Below are 20,285 nucleotides of genomic sequence, written 5' to 3' on the forward strand. Positions count from 1 at the left end.
AAGAGAGTGCAAGAGAGGGACATTAGGGAGGTGTATACTAATTTTCCTGCAAGTTAAATGGAGCATGTGGCCTAATGACTATGGGTCAGTAACTTGCTGAGAGTTCACCGAGCCAAGGGCAAAAGACAAAAGGCCACTGAGGGAAATTCTTTGTTCAATGGTTTTTCACTTCCCCGAATGTATGTTTTGGTGACAATGAAAAGAAGAAATGAAGCATAAAACTTATACTTTTTCTTTCTTTTTTTTTTGACGGAGAAAATGAACCAAGTGTTTCATTTTCATCCCCTTCCTGTGTGTCTTGGCCTAAACCCATCTTCCTCCTGCTCTCCCAGCGTGGCGGGCTGAAGCTGAGGGCAGGATTCCACTCTCCTTACGCATCTGAAACAAAATGTCAGCCAGTTCCTATCCGTGGCTATTTATTGCTGGTGATGTCAGAAGTAGACCAAACGTAGATTCGATTTCAGGTCCCGGCTGCAGGCACCTCTGAGCCATCAGTGGCAAATTGCTGCCCAACTCCCACATTTTGTGATGAGGAATCTCTCATTTTTTCCTTCCCTCCTGGGCATTTGTAAAATGTTCCTTTTAATACCCCTTTAGGATCGTCACACCACTGGAAAGGGATTCGCTTGACACTCTGGAAGAACCTCATTACTTAGCAAATCAGGGTGATCTAGGGATAATTGAGATGTGTCTATGCCTTTGAATCTGTTATTTCCATGACACAATCCATTTAAAAATTTTATTCACACTGAGATTTCTGTTTTGTTTCATTACTAATTGGCCAACAGTGAATTTCATCAGTGTTTCTCTCTGGTTTTAGCATCATGGGAAAGGCAATTTATAATTGTGTTAGTGTTGATGCTGATTATTCACACCCTCCAGGAATTGTTATTATATTCTTTCCCCAGCAAATTCTACTTGGGTACCAGAAGAAAAAAAACGTTACTTGTACCAAGTAAAATAGCCTCCCAGGACTAGTAACCGGCCCCAGACACCTTTCTCATCATCACTCTGCATCTCCTTGTCCAATCTGATGGCGTCCACTTCGGCTTCCCTGAAGTTTCGCCGACTTAAAGTGGGGTCAGAATATGAACAGACTCCCTCTTCTGCTTCCTCCCCTCCCCACAAGTAGCAAACCAAAGCGGGCTAGTGAAATAGCGTAGGTGGCGTGGTGGAGGCAGAAGAGAGGTGATTTCTGCTTTGATTCTCATAATCTCACCTTTGTGTTCTCTTTATAGTACTACACTGAGGAGACAGTCTACGAAGAGGTGCCGGGTGAGGTAAGACCCAGCACACACCTGCATGAACTGCACGCTCATTAAAGCAGGAAGAGCCACAGAGCAGACAGAAATAATCTGAGGGAGGATCTCTTCCCCATGTGTACTCGGCAGCTGGGGTACATGAAAGAAAGATACCTGTTTGACAGGTTTTATCTCTGTTTTTGCCACTTAACCTCTCCAAGATGCTGGAGGATGGTTCCCCCCATCGTTCATGTGGTATTTTTTATGCAGGTGATGCTAATTAGAGTAAAGTCAGTGTTATCACCACTCTGACTGCAGCAAAGGGATGGCCTTGAACTTGTCATTCGCATTGGGACCAGCAGGTGTGCTATGAAGAGTTGTAACTGTTGGGCACCCTCTCTGCCGATAGGGATGGTGCCTCTAACCCTTTGTCCTTGTCATTGTCATAAAATGCTACTTAGACTTTAGCACGTAAGGAATTCTGAGAAAGCCAATTCCATATCCCAAATGAAAGCATTTTCCCACAATGTGAAATATCTCACTCATGCCTCCTTTTGTACTTGGAGATGTTTCTCTTGAGCATGATAAACAATGATAGGTGACTAACTCAGAGAGCCTGCGACTTCATGGAAACTTAACATCTGTAGGTGCTGTAAACTGGTTAGTTTCTCATGGCCAACCACACATCTATATACATAAAAGCCTTAGCGACCCAACGACCGAATGACCACTCAACTGGTCGCTATGATGCACACTGACCACCAGGGGGCAAATGCTTAACGCAGGAGCTGCCCTCTGGTGGTCAGTGCGCTCCTCAGCGGGAGTGCAGCTCAGGCAGAAGCCAGGCTGAGGGCTGGCGAGCGCAGCTGCTTTGGCACAAACCTCTCCTACCTCTGCTGCAGCACTACCCGAGTGGCCATGGCAGCAGGGTGATTTGGGGCCGGGATGAGCCAGAGTGGCACTGGGAACAGCGCCTGGCCTCGGCTCCTCCCTGGCTGCCTGCTGCTTCACGCACTGCTACACCCCTTGGCAGCAGGGATCATGCCAAAGCTGGCAGTCTGATATCAAGGGGTCCTGGATTGGGAGAGGGCGTAGCCCAGGCTGAGGGACCCCACTGGTGCACTAATCCATACACCGAGCCTCTAGTCATAAATAATGATCAGAAAGCAACCGATTAGCAATGGTCTGACAACACTAGAGAAAGTTGTCTTAGATACACAATTTCCTTATTACTTAGGTTTCTCTTCTCAAAATTGATGCTAGAACTCTGCCTTTGATCCGGTGGTTTTAGCTGTAAAGAAAATTACATTATGAGACTGGCTGAAGACTTGGCTGCTTATTGTCTTTTCTTATATACAATATTTTTTAACCTTGGACTAGACCTGAACTTAGGGCCCTCCTTTCTTCCACTAGAGCTTTTTGAAAGAAACAGTAATTTCCCACCTACCACATACATAGGGCTGTTGTGAGGATAATTACTCCATTATGTTGTCATCATTATTCCTGTCCTTTATTAGTACAAATGGCATTCCAGTTCAAATGAACTAACTTACTAAGCCAAGAGCATGGTCATCACTTGTAATATTGATGTGATTCATTTTTTATAAAGTTCATTACTCTTTGTCTCATACTACAGGGAGAATGCTTAAATATCTGCAGAATAACTAATCAACTTTTCCTTAGGCTTATTTAAAAGTTAATATCTAGAATGTGAGCTTTATCTTATTGTCTTAATCTTTTGTCCTCTGATCCCAAATTTGCTTTTACTTTACCCAGTCAACTTAAAAAATACTTTTAAATGTTCAAGAATACTTTACTTATTTTAAATCCCACCTTAAAGTGTTTGAGTTCCTTTCTGCAAGTGGAATTAAGGCAATGTTGTACATTAATAAGAAGCAACCGTTCCACTCCATGCAATCTTGAACAATCAGCAGTATGTATGTGACATAATGTGCTTTCAAATGGATATAATGTGTAATTTTCTGCTTTGGCCTATTTTAGTTATGGAAAAGTAATGCCAGGGATATAAGTCAGAATACCAAGATCATGTTTACCGCAGTTTTTACTTTTATAACGATGTTGAACTGTATGTCGAATTTTCAGACAATAACAGAAATCTATGAAACTACTACGACAAAGACAATATCTGACTATGAGCAATCACAACCTTCGAAACCAGGGCTGGCCCTGCCAGAACCAGGAAAGCCGGCAGAGAGGAAGAAGGTTATCAGGAAGAAAGTGGACTCTTCCAAGTTCATGACTCCCTACATTGCACACAGTCGGAAAATGCAGGACCTATTTAGCATAGTAAGTTTCACATGACTTTTGCTAACCTGGATTTATCGTGGAGACATTACTGTTCTCAACCAGCTCTTTTTTGGATGCTGGCTGGATTCTGCTCCTTAACCTTGTATGAGACAAAATTATTTTGAAGAAATGTGTATGCTCTTGTGAGTCTTGAGTCTTCCTTTCCTGTAATTTATTTGTACCATTGTAGCATCAGGAAAAGCATCCTTTGTTTAAATTATTCCTGCAAAATAAGCAGTAGGCCATTTATGAAGCACTTATTGGTATTTCATGATAATTAGTTAGCCAATCTAGAAAAATGAAATCATAAAATAGATTTGGTTGACATCATTTCACAGAAGCTACTAGTAAATAGCATCTATTTAAATTATGAGCAAGATACCTCTTAAGTAGGTCTCTAAGAGATGGATGGTGAAGAAGATGGAGCTTAGAAAACCAGCATCAGACTAAGAAACTAAGGATCGATGTAGGGAGTGGCTGTAGGGTTAATCCTCAGACTGACCTATTGGCAAAAACACAAACAAGTCCCAGATTAGAGGGCACAGCCCTTTTAGCATAATTAAGCTTGACCTTATGATGCCCCCTAGATCCTTCCTAGGTAGCTAATGGGCTGTGGGAGGTGCAGCAAGTGCTGCCACAACAAGTGAAACTCACAAGAACATTGTAACTATGGTAACCGCTACTTTGTTTACCTTTACCTATAAAAGCCTCAGCTTGCTGGCTGGATCCTTCTCTGTGGCCTCATCCAGGCTCAGGAGATCCACTGAGCCCCAGTTATATTCTCGTTGTCTGTCTTTTCTTTAATCCTTTGCCACCCCCTCCCCGCTCAGGCTCATCAAACCCTTGACTGTGCTGGCCCGGCACAGATAAGAATGTTCAGCTGTGCCCTGGAACAGTGGTTTTGAACTGTGGCTGTATGGTTATAATCCCCTGGGAGCTTTAAAACTACTAATGCCCAGGCCATTCTGGTTTTATCAGACTGGGTTTGGGGCCATTGAAAAAGGATTTATAAGAGCTTTTCAGGTGATTCTAAGGGTGGTCCAGGTTAGGCATCACTGCTCCTGATGGCCCCTGGTCTTTAAAGTTCTGTAAGTTACACTGATGGATAGCAGAATCAGACCCATTTGAATGGATCTAATTTGTTGATTGTCTATGGTGGGCTAAGGTCTCACTTGGTAGCCCGATTGCATGTCCGCTTGAGGCACAAAAGAAATGTAAAGTATCTCAAGGAACATTGGTTTATATAAGACTAATGTTTACTACTATGTCAAAAACATCCTGTTGTGGTTGGGCAATAAATATTTACTTTTGGTTGAGTGTTAAAAATAGTTCATATTTTTGAATGATCTAAAACTTAGATTTCTAAAAATAAGATAACCTTGCCCCCCCCTTTTTTTTATCACTGTAGTGTTGAATAAAAATAGAAATTATTTTTGTCAACTAATTGCCATGAAAATCTCATTAATTCAGACACTGATATCCTAGAATTTCTGGTAGGCTGAGCAGAATGCTGGCAAAAGTTTTTAATATTTTAAAAGTGGTTAGTAACTAAATCAATAATATAATTCAGATTGTGAATACTCTATGAATACTCTTGAAACATTAATAATGATAAATTATGCATATTATATATAAGGCAAAAACTCATTGAATATTTAGCAGAAACAATAAAATTGCATTTCTTCTCAAAATACTCCATAATGGAGATTTTCCATTAATTCAGGTGGCATGTCAACTATCCAGATCACTGAGTTTAGCTGCAACTTTTGAATTGAATATTTTTGCATTGTATTAGCAATTAAATCTTTTCACATTTGGTTCCATTTCTGTATTTATTTTCTAAAATTATTGCATTTCAAGCTTTTTATGTGTGCACCCAGACAATAAAAACATTAAGAGAGTCATTTTAGGGCATTTTCAAGACAATAGTCTGTAATATCATTTCTACTGTCTCTATTATACAACCATGTTTAGGAAGAGCAATTAACAAATCTATTTTAGTGTTTGCTAAGAATCAGAATAGAGGACAAAAAAATGCTGTAAAAACTGATAATTGTTATAACTTGCAGATTTTTTTTTTATCAGATGGGGATGAATACATTGCCTGAAATTTCTGATGCTGCATTATAAGATTTGAGGCTAATATCTGCTATTCTTTTCAGAATAAATACAAGGAAAACTATGAAAAGGGAAAAGGACAGCCATCTACCATCACAACCGATACCCCAGAACATCGCAGAATCAAGAAAGTACAAGACCAACTCAGTGAGGTGGGCGGCATTGCTGAAATAAAACACAGACACATATAAAAATATGCCTACCACTGGGACCTGGCTTTAATTAGGTCTGGAGAGAATAAGGGGTTGAATTACTGTGAGACAGTTCAGGAATCCAGAAGAAACATTGGCCATAGATGATGCTTCTCTAAATGTGAACCCAAAGAGGCTTCTAAAAGCTTGTTCAGAAAGTAACTTAAGAGATGATCTGCTTTGGAAGTTCCAACTCACTGTGGTCCTCCCTGCTGGAGCCCAGGGAGGCTGACATTCAATAAATACAGTCAGACACAGTAAATGCAGGGCTCAGCAGATCTTCAACGATCATCGTATTCTACCAGAAATAAAGAAACTTTGCTTTGTGATACAGACATAGAGTGATTGGGTGGATGCTCTTTGTTGATAAAGATATTCTTTAATATATTCACATGCTCTTGCCTGTCCTGAATTCTAACTGGACATTATTTCTGCAGGTTAAATATCGAATGGATGGTGATATTGCTAAAACTATCTGTCATGTAGATGAAAAAGCAAGGGACATTGAACACGCAAAGAAAGTGTCGCAGCAAGTCAGTAAGGTAAGGTCCTGGGATGGATGGCACTGGACAGGCCTGACCCTGCTTGCCAGCCCCACTGCATTACAGGCACTGTGAGCTCTAAGTGCACGCGTGTCAGGGAGATTGCTCCGATGACCGAGTGGCCGAAGGAGCTAGGTGGATTGGAGAGCCTGGGTGACTCCATTGCAGTTGCTGCATGGATCGCAGTCTCTGTGTTGTCAGTCTCTCTTATTTTTTAAGGAAGTTGGAGCTGAATTTTTATAATAAATCTGCAAATTTTAAATGTAGGGAACTAATTAAAAACACTCTTTGAAAACACCATGTAAGTAAAACACACACACACACACACACACACACACACACACACACGTGTACCATCCAAATTCCGCCAATGATGGATAGGTTGCAGTATTTAAAAGGATTCGATAATCAGAATCATGATTAAGTTTTAAAAATTAGATTTTGTTTTTCAAGAAAAAGCTTACTAAATGCGAGAAAACTATTATGGGATGTTGGTGCGGTAGATGTTTTCCTAATCGATGCTAGAAAACTGTTCTCAATCCTCGTGTCCATAGGGAGACATCAAGCCCTCTGCTCTTTTTGTTTAGGTTTTATACAAGCAGAACTGGGAAGACAACAAGGATAAGTACCTGCTTCCCCCTGATGCCCCTGAACTTGTCCATGCCATTAAGAACACAGCCTTGTTCAGTAAGGTAAGGGCCTCTTCTCTGTCACCCCGCTACCTTTTGTTTCCCTACCATGTCATTTAGAGGAATACTCCTAAACTCTTGGTAATCTGAAACACGATTCTCTAGTCTTGAGACCCATGGGGCTGCAGGTACAGGGCTTGGCAAGAAGGAACTGAGAAGAAAGCCCCGGGCAGAGCAGAGGAGAGGGTCCTCTCAGGAATCTGAGCCATTTGGGGGTGGAGTAGGAGGCTGGGGCAAAGATGCTCCTGAGATCCAGCTCTGCAGGCCCACGAAGCAGTATTTTACTTTAGACCCTGTGCTACACTTTGGACATTCCTGGCTGTCACTCTTACGGAGGGTCTATTTTGTGACAGAAACTATATTAAGTAGCTTCCTGGCTCCTTACACCTGCATTGGTACTTGTTGCAGGAGGTAAGTAAAGCCACAGAGAGGAGATGAAACAGAATTAAATTCAGCTGCCCTTCTGTCAGTAAGATTTGCCAGGAGAAGCAGGAGAATCTATTAATAACTATGACTTGGATTGGATGGAAAGGGGGAGGTGATCTGTGAGTTCTGTTTACCTTTGCTCCCACCTTGCCCTTAGTTCTTCATGCCATTGATGGGTGAATTGAGAATTACGTGTTTCTTGTGTGATTTCATTTTCTCACAACTTTTCACTCTTTTCTGATATAGAAACTGTACACTGAAGAGTGGGATGCAGACAAAAGTTTGTTTTACCCCTACAACGACAGCCCAGAGCTGAGGAGGGTTGCCCAAGCCCAGAAAGCTCTCAGTGATGTAAGTGAACGACAGTCAGCACTGTTTGCAGTGTGCACTCGGGCGCCTCAAATTACATCGTTGGGCCAGAAGTTCATTGCAGTTCGTTAGAACAGACTAAATGCCATTATTGCAGAGGAGGAATCTATCTAGAATCATTATAATTCTTTATGTATAATTGGAATTAGATTTTATAATTTATTTTAGATAGAATTTAGTCCAATCCCCTTTTCCTTACAGGTGAGGAACCTAAATCCAAGGCCACATAGGTATTTTAGAGGTAGAACCCAGACGGGAAGCCTGGTCTTGTGGATCCCTAGGCCAATGTCCTTCTCACAAGAGCATGCTCCCTTCTGTCCCCTTGGCTGGAGCTGAGGTATTCCTATATAATAGAGTAGCATTTTTAAAACCCATTGGAATCACCGCCACCTTCCCAAGTTTATTCAGTAAATGGTTTACTGAAAGATTTTGATTTGCTGTCCTAATCATAAAGTCAGAATTGTGGCGTGGCTCCTGTTTTCCTGGGATTTGTTTGAAGTACTTGAGCAAACGTGTGTGTAGTTGTCCCATGAAGACCTCTTGCCCTCAGTGTACATAGAGGATCTTACAGAGTTAGCAAAAATGTTAGCAGTGCCTTTGGCTAGAATTTTAGACCTTGTAAGCTGTTTACTTTAAAGCCCTGATAGAGTCCTTAGGGTCAGAAGCAGCAGCAGCAGAGAGCCTTCGATGGGCCCAGCACTTCCCCTTGTTTGAAGTTGCTTTATTTCTTTGCCCCTGGGTTTGCTAGAGGCCACGCTGAAAATTCAAAGTCATTAGGAGAGCACTCTATTATAAAATGCCAAGTTGTTTTCCAATTAGTTGTCAGCTAGATCCCTGGAAGTTCTTATATTCAATATGAACTTAACAAGCCAGTTGGCATCTTAAAACTTATTGGGATTTATTTCTAATGGATCTTATGATTCTATCTTGCCCTGCACTAAAATTATATATACTCATTTGTTGATGTATCCAACTTTGGAGTTCTCATGTTTATTGCCTCTCACTTGATACTACCTGCAAATTTAGTGAATGTATTTTCTATCCCAGGTTGCATGTAATTGGTTAAAACATAGCAGCTATATTCTTATTCTTGCATATGATAAGCTAAAAACTAAAGAAGGTGTAAAAATTGTAAGGCCATCTAATGTGCCAATTTTAATGTGTGGGGACCTTCTGCTTTTCTTTTTAAGATTAGTTTTTGGTTCTATATCTCATAAATATGTAATATAATGTGACCTTTACCAAGCGATCAATAATTAGTTATTGAAAGTCCAATATGCATGCATCCCTGGCAGGAAAGGAGCATACAATAAGCAGTTTTCAACATTTGCCTTGAAAAACCTATAGCCAAGCTGGCCAGATTAAATTGTTATATATTAAACCACAAGGAAATAGTTTAAAAAAAAATACAAGCTCTACGGTCTAATACTTGCTAAGAGAAAGACAAGACACATGTGAGCAATCAGAGAAGGCCGTGTGGAGATGGCGATTTCAAAAGAATGGGCAGTGATGAACAGGAAGGGCATTTCAAGTAGAGAGCTCTCGAACAAAGAAATAGGGGTGAAGAGTTTGGGGCCTCAGAGGACTAAGAAAGTGAATGCTGTGGGTGCCAAGTTACAAGGGCACGTGTAAGAAACTGGCACCAGGACCTTGAAAATCATGCAAAATAGCTTTGATATGATATGGTAGGCAGTAAGAGGCATCATAAGATTTTTTGAAAATCTTATTATATAATAAAAGTAGAATCTGGAGAAATATTGATGGACAATATGATCATTTAGGACTAGGCAAGATCATAGGAGACTGTTTGTATGGAACTATTTTAGTAATATAGATGAATCAGAGGGATGATGGGGACAAAGAGGAGGGAAAAAATCTTTTAAGGTAATAAGTATTTAAAAAGTGTTAATGATATTAGATATTGGAAACAAAAGAGAGAACGGAGCCACAGATGAATTTATGACCAAGAATAGCGATCAGGGTGGATAGTGGTATAACTGGTAAAGATGCATTAGTTAAAGAGAAATAGAATTGAAATAATGGAGGGAATATTCAGATCAAGGCACCCTGTGGATAAATTAGAAATTAGTACTGTTGCATAAATGTGAGAAGACAAAAGATTAATATTTGAGATTCATCAAAATATAAGTGACAGCTGAATACATAAAAATGTATGAGTAAGGCAAAACTGTGTATGACCAAGGGCCTAGTTGTAAAGGACACCCACACCATGGACATCTGGAAAGGAGCCAGCAAAAGAAAGAAGGGACAGATGGTTGGAGAAGTTGAAGGGGAACCAGGAAATGTATGTAATGTAAGCCTAAGGGGAGGTTTCCAAGAAGACAGTTAATCTAATGTCTCCCTTTATCCTTAAAGTGGAGAGATGAGCTGTTGCCCCCATGCCACTATAGTGCTATGGACTTGGAGCAATTAATGTTGACCACATCTTTTGAGATAGCTCAATAGAAGACTAATAATGAAATCAAATCTTTCTGTCCTTGCTCAGAAAGACTTGGCAGTAAAGGTATGCTTTTATTTTATCACAGATTAAGTATGCACTAAGTATCAGATTACTGACATGCCTATTAATACTGCTGTCAGCATCATGAATTTTTACAATTATTGGGCACCAAGCAAGCTGTTGTTCACAGAAAATACCACTGGGTAGGCATGTAGAATTCAAGCTAAGGGTTTGGGTTCAGAGGATCCCTCTTCTTCTCCTGTATCTTCCTCTTGTGTTTCTTTTAACCCTAATTATCGTGATTTCTTTATTATCTAAGTCTTTATTATCTCAGTAAAGATTAAGTAAACACTAAGAGAGTCCTTGAGCTGATCCAGAGCACAAAATTATAAATAGACAGAATTCTGAGAAAGGTTCCTGAGAAATTAGGACTTCTAGAACTGATTTCTCAGAAAGCTCTTGGCAGGATGTCATACTTAATAAGCGTTTCTCCTGGAAGAATGTTGCTTTCTCCTTAAGGACTTAGCCAGTCATGGGAAATACAGGTTGCCCTATGCCAACATAGGTCTTTATTCATTTAAAATAAATTATGCACTGGAATTCAATGAATACATTTAAAAATCTGTCTTTTTTTTTAATCTTACTTGATTTAATGTTCATGAAAGCTTTTGTTATAGATACTAGGTGGATATCATTAGAATGAGATAGAGTTAGACTTGGTTAAAGCATGAAGAAAATGATTGGGACCTTGGAACTACATACAACCTCTTCACTTTATAAATAAGGATATTGCCAGGTGAAAGGAGAAATAGGGGCGTAGAAGTCTCTCAGTTGAGTAGTGAATGAGTTGGGAGGATGTTCCTCCTCTATAGACTTGCCCCAATGGCCTCAGTGCATAAACCACACATTCAGTAATTAGTCATTGAACCTTCAACTCTAGTAAGGTACTATGCAGGCCACAAAACTTCCCAGATGATAGGTTATGCTCTTTGCCATCCCAGAGCTCCCAATCTGAGGAGGGACAGATGTGTAAACAGCCAGTTACAATGTCATCTGATGATTCCTATAAAGGAGGTAAAGGCTAAGTTGAGTGAAAACACCAGAGAAGGTCATGGAGTCAGGGAGGGCACAAAAGAGAGAACTGTGCTTATCCTGAGACCTGGAGAACAGTAGCAGTTTGCAGGCAGATGGAGAGAAGGTGGAGTTGGGGCATCCCAGAGAAAGGAAGCAGCATGTGTGGGATCAAGAGACATAGAGGACTTCATGTGTCTGGGGATCTGTGCGCATTCTGCATTGTGCTGGTCTCATGCCCTGCAAAGGGTGCTCCTCCTCTGAGCCATGATGGGGGTGGGAGAGGCAGGGAAGATAAGTGTGTAGGCTGTCTTGACTCTATAAAAGAGGAAGCTGAGGGTAAGACGGAGTTGTTTGGGACTTAAGGACAGTGTTGCAGTTTTTGACCAGCTCTTGGGAGTAGAGGCTGACCAGAGATGTTCAAGCTTCAATAAAGGCAAAGAGGAAATTGGATAAATTCAGAGCCCTGGGCACAGAGCCCCAAGCAAGCTGTTATTCACAGAATATATCGTTGGATAGGCATACAAATTTCAAGCTAAGGGCTTGGGTTCAAGAGGCTCCCTCTTCCTCCTCTGTACCTTCTTTCTGTGACCCTTTTTACCTTTCTTATCATGTTATCACTACCCAATCCATAGATTTTCTTCCGTAGCACTCAACATCCTGGATGTAAAAGCTGGCAGTAGGCTAACACAGAAAGACAAGAGGTTGGGAGTTAAGGATGCTGGTTAAGAGAATAAGTTCAGTTGCATATTATGATGCAGAAGGAAACAGATTTAAGGCCAATAATCTTGGGGAGGAGAGAAAACTCAAAGAGAGAAATCACCAGTAATGCTGAGGGAAGGACATTTAACATCTGTAAGGATAAACTGTGGCTATTGGTACATTAAAGTTTAAAATTCAAGTAAAGATAAAAACATAGTCTTTTTTAAATGCCAACAAATGAAACATGAGAAATGGAATAACTATTGATGGCTCATTTACATTTCTTTCTTTTGGTCAGATTTCCTACAAAAAAGGTCACATTGAACAGCAAACGCATTTCACATCTCTGGCGGATCCTCCAGATATAATATTTGCCAAGAAAGTGAACGATCAAGCGAGCAAGGTAAGTAAACAAGACTAGAACTGGTCCCCTTGAAAACTCTGCTTAATAATCTCAACCTCATCCTGGCTGGGTAGCTTAGTTGGTTGGAGCATTGTCCCAATAGGATAAGATTGTGGGTTCACATACACAAAGCAACCAGTAAATGTGTGGATAGATAGAACAACAAATCTCTCTCTCTTTCCCTTCCTCTCTCTCAAAAACCAATAACTTTAAATTTAAGAAAACCTCAATCCTCAGAAAAAATAACTAAGGTGAAAGTAAACACTGAGTATTTTGGCATATGACCATAAAAATGCTACAGCAAAAGCAATACATCCATGAACATCATAAAACTGTGTTAGTAAATGTTCAGCCAGCTTGATGACTTAGTAAATAGGAAAGCTGTAGTTTGAAAACAGAAGCAATGTCCTAATATCCTTTGACATTTGACTTATGGAAGTGATATGAACAGATGACCTAGTAACCACATGGAATCTGTTTTAACCCAGTGTGAAGACCCCATATAGTTTTATGCTCTCAGTCAGACTTGGAGAAAATAAGAATGTATGAGGGGTCTCTCAGACATAGCTTAGATTGACAGCTGTGGGAAGGGCACCTCTTAACTTGCAAGGCCCTGGCAAACAGCCTGGGCAGCCTATATTTAGGCTGGTAAACTAGCTCTGAGGAATGCAGAGAGACAGATGTTCAGCAGATGAATAAATCCCTGATAAATACCCTTTTAAAAATTGGTCCAAATCAGGCCACTTTCTCCTGGGATATGGCTGCTTTTAAATAAATACTTTTCTTTGCCCTCTGTGGAGTTGAATCACAGTTTGTTCTTAAATTTTTATGTACAGTAGAATTTCACTAATTGGAATATCATGAATCTGAGATTTTGCCCAGGGCTAAGCAGAAATTAACTTCAGAACTGTTCATAAAGAGATGGCCTACTGAAAGGGTTGACATTGTAAATAAAATCAGGGGAGCAAAGACCATTAATTTTTTTGGAAGAAAAAGAAAAACCTGATTTCAAATAGTCATTTAGAAAGAAAAATAAATCTTTTTATTTAAAACCTATTTTAAACGATATCTTACTAAGACAACATTCTTTTGTCTTATTAAGTATGCACTGTGGGTATTTGAAAATGATTCCTAAAATCACTTTCAAACTCCCTTATGATGAGTCTCTTGACTAAATTGGGCTGCAAAAAGGAAGGCCATACCTTGCTCGGCAAATAACAAGCAGCAGCCTCCTCTCTCATAGTGAAAATCTTCCCAGACTTGGGAGGACTCAGGAATGGATTGTGAGAGACCTGCCTCCACCCTGACCCCCTTGGGTTCTGGGTAGGAGGGAATTACAAACTTTGATTCATGAAGGAAGAGAAAAGGGAAGGACTCTGGATAAGGTAGTCTTCCAGTCTCGTTCTGCATCTTGGTTTAATATGTTTAAAAACATCGGACATTCATCTCTTACTGTGAGAATTAATCTCCTACTCGATTTTGCTTAACAAATATGCATATGTGATCCTTAGTTCTAAATAATAGCCTACTTTGGGACCTCACTAAGAATATTTGCTGCCTTCTCAACCTTAGATTTTATTATAAAGTTCTCTATTTCTCAGTTTGGGGGTGCATCGGGCCCAACTGCTCCCAGCCCCCAACCCTAGAGTTTTCTGCCTTTGACAGCAGGCAGAGGAATGGCAGCATCTCTGCAATAGATCTTAACCTCTGGTGTGTGCACTTCAAGTATCTCTGAAGTTGTAAGTATTTATGGGCCTTTTATAGTTTTCTCAAATTCCCGATAAGGTCTATTCTCTAAGACCTTTAGAAACATTTCTGTAGGCTGTCTTAACAAATTGAAAAATCAGTTTTTATTGACTTCAGTTCTTTAAAGTTTCAAAAAAGAAGAGTAGGCAAACTAATCAGCAGTATAAAGCAAATTTTATCTCAGCAAAACTTTCCATTGAAGAATACACACACACACACACACACACACACACACACTTTTTTTTCTTCAGATTTTCTTACTCTCTGCTATGTTACAATCATTACACCTCACATTTGTTTATCACTGTAGAGTTTATAAACCATTCTTCAATGTATGTATGATCTTATTTAAAATTCCCAACAATCCTCTGTGTATGTATTATTGTCAGTACATATGGTTAAGAAAACTGAAGCTTAGAGAGACTAAGTTACACCTTTGGAAATGATGGCGTGAAGCTGTGGGCCCAGAGCTTCTGAATTTAGGTCCAGAGCTCTTAAAAGTATAGCTATTAAAACCACTTAGTTATTAATTAGCATATTAACCTTTTGAGAAGGAAGGACGGAGGGCATTTGAGAGAGGGGTGGAATTCCTTTACCTCAAACTCACTGTCTTTACACATGTTACCCTTAATGCTTGTTCTGCTAAATGTGTATTAGAAAACCACTTTCTTTTTCCTTGAAGTGTGTAATGGGGGAGGGAGAGGTTGGGCATTCAAACACTTTAAAACACATTGGTTATGTCTGTTAACACATTCTGTGAGCCAAGGAGGGGAAACTGCTCTAACCCAGCTCTGACTCCGGCTCATGTGCCCAGGTTTGGGCTTGGCTAGGCTAATTCAAATAACACTCGAGCCAAGGTCGTTTGAAACCACATACCATGGACTCAGTTCAATTTAGTGCGGTTGAACAAATATTTATAAGGGAAGTTCTGCATGCTGCAGTTGTATCAGATTCTGAGGATGCAAAATGAAGAATACATAACTCCTCCCTCCAAGGCTTTCACAGCCTAGGACTCTGGTGCTATGGTGTCTGGGACCCATGAATACATCCCAGAGCGAGTGTCTCCCCTCCCTGCCCCCCCACCCTGCCCCCCCAAAAAAAGTCCAGTGTGGTTCAGGGTTCAGGTTCTGGAGGAGGCAGCACACAAATAAAAGAGACTAGACATGAAAATATAAATTTGGGAATTGGGGACAAGGCGGGGGAGCCCAGCTCAAGAAGAAGGACTCTGTTTTGCTCTGGCCTTGCCATCCCTTTTATTCAGGTCTGGGATACACCCATGGCCCTTAGGCAGGCAGTTCCAGTAATAGCTCCATGATAGCCCTTAGCAAGGCTTTACGTAAGACTAAAAGGTGGGAGTTGCTTCAGCTCCCTTTGTCTCAACTAGACGGTGGGTGCTGGTGCGTGGCTCTGAGCTTTTAGAGCCTTCAAGGTTAACCAGCCTTCCGGGTTCCTTGTCCACACCTCTCTGCTAGTGAAGGCAATGGGCAGCTTCCAACATCCCAGTTTAATTTTTTTAATTACTTTCCAGTTCTCACTAAAATTTCTTGAAGTCTAAACGAGTCTTATTCATTGGCCTTCAAGCCAAATTTTGTTAGTTGTATTGCTTTCTATATAACTCAAGGTTTTGTTAAAGCTCACAAAGTAATGGCTAAGTTCATTTGGCATGGAAAATTGGGGTTGAGTGCTTTTTTAATTTATTTTTTATTTTAAAAAATATATATTATATTGATTTTTTACAGAGAGGAAGGGAGAGAGATAGAGAGCTAGGAACGTCGATGAGAGAGAAACATTGACCAGCTGCCTCTTGCAAACCCTCTACTGGGGATGTGCCCGCAACCAATGTACATGCTCTTGACCGGAATCGAACCTGGGACTTTTCAGTCTGCAGACCGATGCTCTACCACTGAGCCAAACCGGTTTCGGCTTGAGTGGTTTTATTATAACAATTAATTACAAATGGAAGATACTTCTGTCTCTCTCCTTCTTCAAACATCAGGGAACACCTGTGAGTTCTGAAATGAACTAAGTCCCCAAACTCAGGGAGAGGAGGTGGAATTAATACCTCCATCTCCCTCATTCAGCTTTCTGATTGGGTAAATGGACACTGTATTGGAAGATTTGAAGACATCTCTTAAGGACCCACAAAAAGTCTAATCAGCATAGTTTTGAAAGCTAACCATTACCACTTGATTTGCACTCTTCTTTGTTAAATCCTGGATTTTGCTTGTCTTCTTTTCTGCTAGCTAAAATACAAGCAAGACTATGAAAACAAAGTCAAAGGCAAATGGAGTGAGACACCTTGCTTTGAAATTGCAGCCGCCAGGACAAATGCTGAAAACTTCAGCACAGTAAGTAGACAGGGATGGCTGAATAGCACTAGTCTGAGAGGGGACCCATCCTTTATATTTCTAGCCACCAGAGAGTTCTTATTAAGAAAAGAAATACCGCAATCTTCCCTTTTCTTTTTTTGAGAAATATTTTTTTGATCAGATACCATTCATTATTCTTGCTTCAGTTCTCATAGGAACAATATGGTGTCAAAGTGAGTACCGGTCAAAAGAGTCCTTTTAAATTTACTCTTTGCTGGGAACCTAAACAGTACATGTATGAAACTGATGAGTCTATTCCCAGATTTTCCTCACTGGGAAACAGACTTCCTCTTAAGGTCTTTGTCCAGCCTTTGAGAGCCTCTTTTGGGAGTCTTTCACCTATTGTCACTTCTCCAAACGTCTGTTAAGTTGCTAATTGCTTTGGTGATGACACCAGGTTTTGTACTTGTAATTGAACGTGTGTAAGCCAGCATTGGGTATCTTCTCTAAATGGCCTCTTTCCCCAATGTAAAAGCCTTTCGCAGTTTCCCCCCATAGAGTTCTTCAGTATGTTTCATGTCTTACAGAGGAAATATCATGAAAAATTTGAGAACATGAAAGACCAGATCTACTTCATGCAGACGGAAACACCGGAGTACAAAATGAATAAACAAGCCGGGGTGGCAGCTAGCAAGGTATGAGGAAATTCTCTCATTTATCTGGATCACCTCAGTGTGGGTGAACTTCTTATAACTCTTGTTTTTATATGTAATACAGAAAAAAAAAGAGGGTTTTTAAGGGGCAAAAAAGTACTTTTGGATTGTAATAGGACTACCAGATTTAAAAAATGTTTTTACTGTGTATGAGCATTGACAATATCCAGTTACCATCCTCAAATCTCATATAGTAGAGGTCTTTTGATGCCCAGAAAGTAGAAATGCTATAATTTCATATATAATGCAGAAGAGGGGTCTTAAGACCTCCTCAGGAAAAGGAAGTTGAATATAGACCCTTCCACACTCATCACTACCATTATTTTTCTTGCATTTTGATGAACTGGTGGAAATCTAGTCATAGACAACATACATGAATCCATGGATAGACTCAGGCATGCTTTGGTCAATCATCAGACGCCTTGGAATTCTAGAGCAGGCTGGATACTAGAAAGAGCATAAACTGCAAAGCCAAACAGACTAGATTCTATTGCTGGCTTTGGCTGTGCTGGAGGAGTGAGAGGAGAAAGATTGCATAATGTAAGAGGCTGTTTCAGTATCCAGGTGCAAAACAGTGAGGTTTTCACCCAGTTGGTGTGGCTCTGTGGTTGAGCATTGACCCATGCACCAAGAGGTCACTGGTTCAATTCCCAGTCAGAGCACATGGTCCCTGCCCTAAAAGATACAGGTAGATAAGTATATAAATAATGGCGGAAAGATACACAATAATGACAGCACATATCCCAGATGCCTGCTGCTTCAGAACCCTCATTCAGCTCTTAACGTCCAGCTGCCTATCCATCAACAATTTTTAAAGAAAGAAAGAAAGCACCATGAATCTACTCTTTCGTGTCTCATCTGTGGCCATGCGTGTGAGCGAGCCTGTACTTAATGTATCTTTTAGGGCAGAGACCATGTGTTATTCTTCCTTGTATGTGTCCCAGAGCCTGACATGTAATTGATACTGAAAAAATACCATAATGGAGATTTTTGAATGAATAAATGAGTGGGAATAAAAGCTATTTTGGAAATGTATGCAGTTTCTCTGCTCCTGTTATGAGTTTCTATGAGTATTTTGTTTATAAAATGTCAAGCTGCCATTTTTTCTAGAGAGAAAATTGATTTGTGGAACTATGTCATAATATTCATAATAGAGATGAGAGTAAAAATAACCTGCAGAGCTTAACATTTTGTTTCACTCCCACAGGTAAAATACAAAGAAAACTACGAAAAGGATAAAGGAAAAGCAGATTACAATGTACTTCCTGCTTCAGAGAACCCACTGCTGAGGCAGATGATGGCAGCAGGAAATACGCTAAGTGATGTAAGCATATTCTTATCAAAAAGTGTGTGTGTGTGTGTGTGTGTGTGTGTGTGTGTGTGTGTGTGGTGTGTTTTAACCTTAGCTGAACGAGAGACAAACTCTCTCCTTTTCTATCGTGACTAAATGCAAACATAACTTTGCAAATGCTTTCAGGTTTTGGTGCAGCCGTTCCCCCAGAACCATCTAACCACAGGAAGGCCGTGGTGCCTCTGAGCATGACGTGTCCATTTGTGGGGGTGGGGGCTGTGGATCAAGGCCAAGGGGCAGGGAAATCCTCACATGCTTCCAGGCTGCAGGTGTTTGGGCCTCCCTGAGTAGAGTCTATTGTAGGAGACATGCTGTGCTTTTAGGCAGAAGGAGATTTTGAAAGAGGTGGATTTTGAGAGAGAGAGAGAGAGAGAGAGAGAGAGAGAGAGAGAGAGAGAGAGAGAGAAAGAGAGAGGAGAGAAGAGAGATGACACAGCTCTGTGCCCTGCCCTTGGGTTCCTCATGCCGGCTGCTGGGAGAAGGTGGGATATGCTCCTGTTGTACAGCTGCTCCCCCAGCTCTGCCATTGTCTCCTCAGACCTTGGCCACAGAAACCATCACCTGCAGACAGCAGGACCTAGAAGGCTGCTCCCTAACTCTTCACAGGAATTACTACTTGGAATTGTCAAGAGCTTTACTAATCCATTTGGATTAAAATAGATTAGATAAGTAAGAACTGGCCCTGGCCTTAGCAGCCCCAGTCGACTTTGACTATATGTTTAAAGAGACTGACCACGTGATCAGTTGAGTTTTTCCCCTTATGGTTATATTAAGTTTTCCCAACGTTTGAGGGTTATATGTGGCTCTCTGGGTGAATTAGTTATCGTTTCTTTGTTCCCTGGGTTGTCAGCACTGTGGAGATGAACACATGATATTGAGAAGTGGGGTGAGTGAGTGACAGAAGAGAGAGAGAGAGAGAGAGAGAGAGAGAGAGAGAGGCCAAGGTTGACATCCACTCTGCTGATAAAGGCGGGAATATAAAAATATTAAAAACGAATAGCACCATTCACAATTGCAAATCCAAATGTGGAAAACTGACAGCAGCCTGCTGTCTCAGTTGTGCATCTGCACTCCAATCATGGTTTGTGGTCATTGTTACAGAGAAAAGATGAATCCCAGCGGGGAAGAGGAGTTTCGTGGATTCGTGATATGAGTTCTTAAATATACTTTATTTTATGGTACAGTACAAAATTTTTCCTTGGTAGAAGGAGGAAGAGAGAGTGTGTATTTCTCAGCATTTACCGAGTCTTTCATGAAGGGTTGTTTAAAAAAATGAAAAATTCGCTATTCCTGTTCATTGTGGCACCTGTGTGAGGAAAAGGTATGTGAGTTGGGAGACAGAGAACAGCAATTCAGAAATATGCAAGAATCTCTGTAACTAAGGGCTTGCTAAGAGGCAGCTTCTTGGCTTCTTAATTTTTTGAAGAACATTAAAAACTTAGGCCTCACCCTGACTGATTTGGCTCAGTGGGTAGATCATCAGCCTGCAACTCAAGGGTCCCAGATTTGATTCCAGTCAAGGGCATGTATCTTAGTTGTGGGCACATCCCCAGTGTGCAGGAGGAAGCTGATAGATGTTTCTCTCTCATCGATGTTTCTGACTCTCTCTCCCTCTCCCTTCCTCTCTGTAAAAAAAAAAAAAAAAA

General features: G+C 40.7%; 1 protein-coding gene across 46 annotated transcripts in view; it reads left to right on the forward strand.

Annotated features, from left to right (window-relative positions):
• Positions 1-20,285, forward strand: part of NEB (nebulin) — a 183,330-nt gene that overhangs the window by 4,072 nt on the left and 158,973 nt on the right. For all 46 annotated transcript variants that reach the window (XM_045575785.1, XM_036422266.2, XM_045575783.1 and 43 more), the window contains exons 4-13: positions 1,239-1,280; positions 3,345-3,548; positions 5,711-5,818; positions 6,295-6,399; positions 6,987-7,091; positions 7,761-7,865; positions 12,416-12,520; positions 16,510-16,614; positions 17,163-17,270; positions 18,496-18,612. In XM_045575785.1, the coding sequence (XP_045431741.1) occupies positions 1,239-1,280; positions 3,345-3,548; positions 5,711-5,818; positions 6,295-6,399; positions 6,987-7,091; positions 7,761-7,865; positions 12,416-12,520; positions 16,510-16,614; positions 17,163-17,270; positions 18,496-18,612 (1,104 nt within the window). The remainder of the gene's footprint in view (positions 1-1,238; positions 1,281-3,344; positions 3,549-5,710; positions 5,819-6,294; positions 6,400-6,986; positions 7,092-7,760; positions 7,866-12,415; positions 12,521-16,509; positions 16,615-17,162; positions 17,271-18,495; positions 18,613-20,285) is intronic.

This window comes from Pipistrellus kuhlii, unplaced genomic scaffold (genome assembly GCF_014108245.1).
Source record: "Pipistrellus kuhlii isolate mPipKuh1 unplaced genomic scaffold, mPipKuh1.p scaffold_m20_p_7, whole genome shotgun sequence".
NCBI lineage: Eukaryota > Metazoa > Chordata > Mammalia > Chiroptera > Vespertilionidae > Pipistrellus > Pipistrellus kuhlii.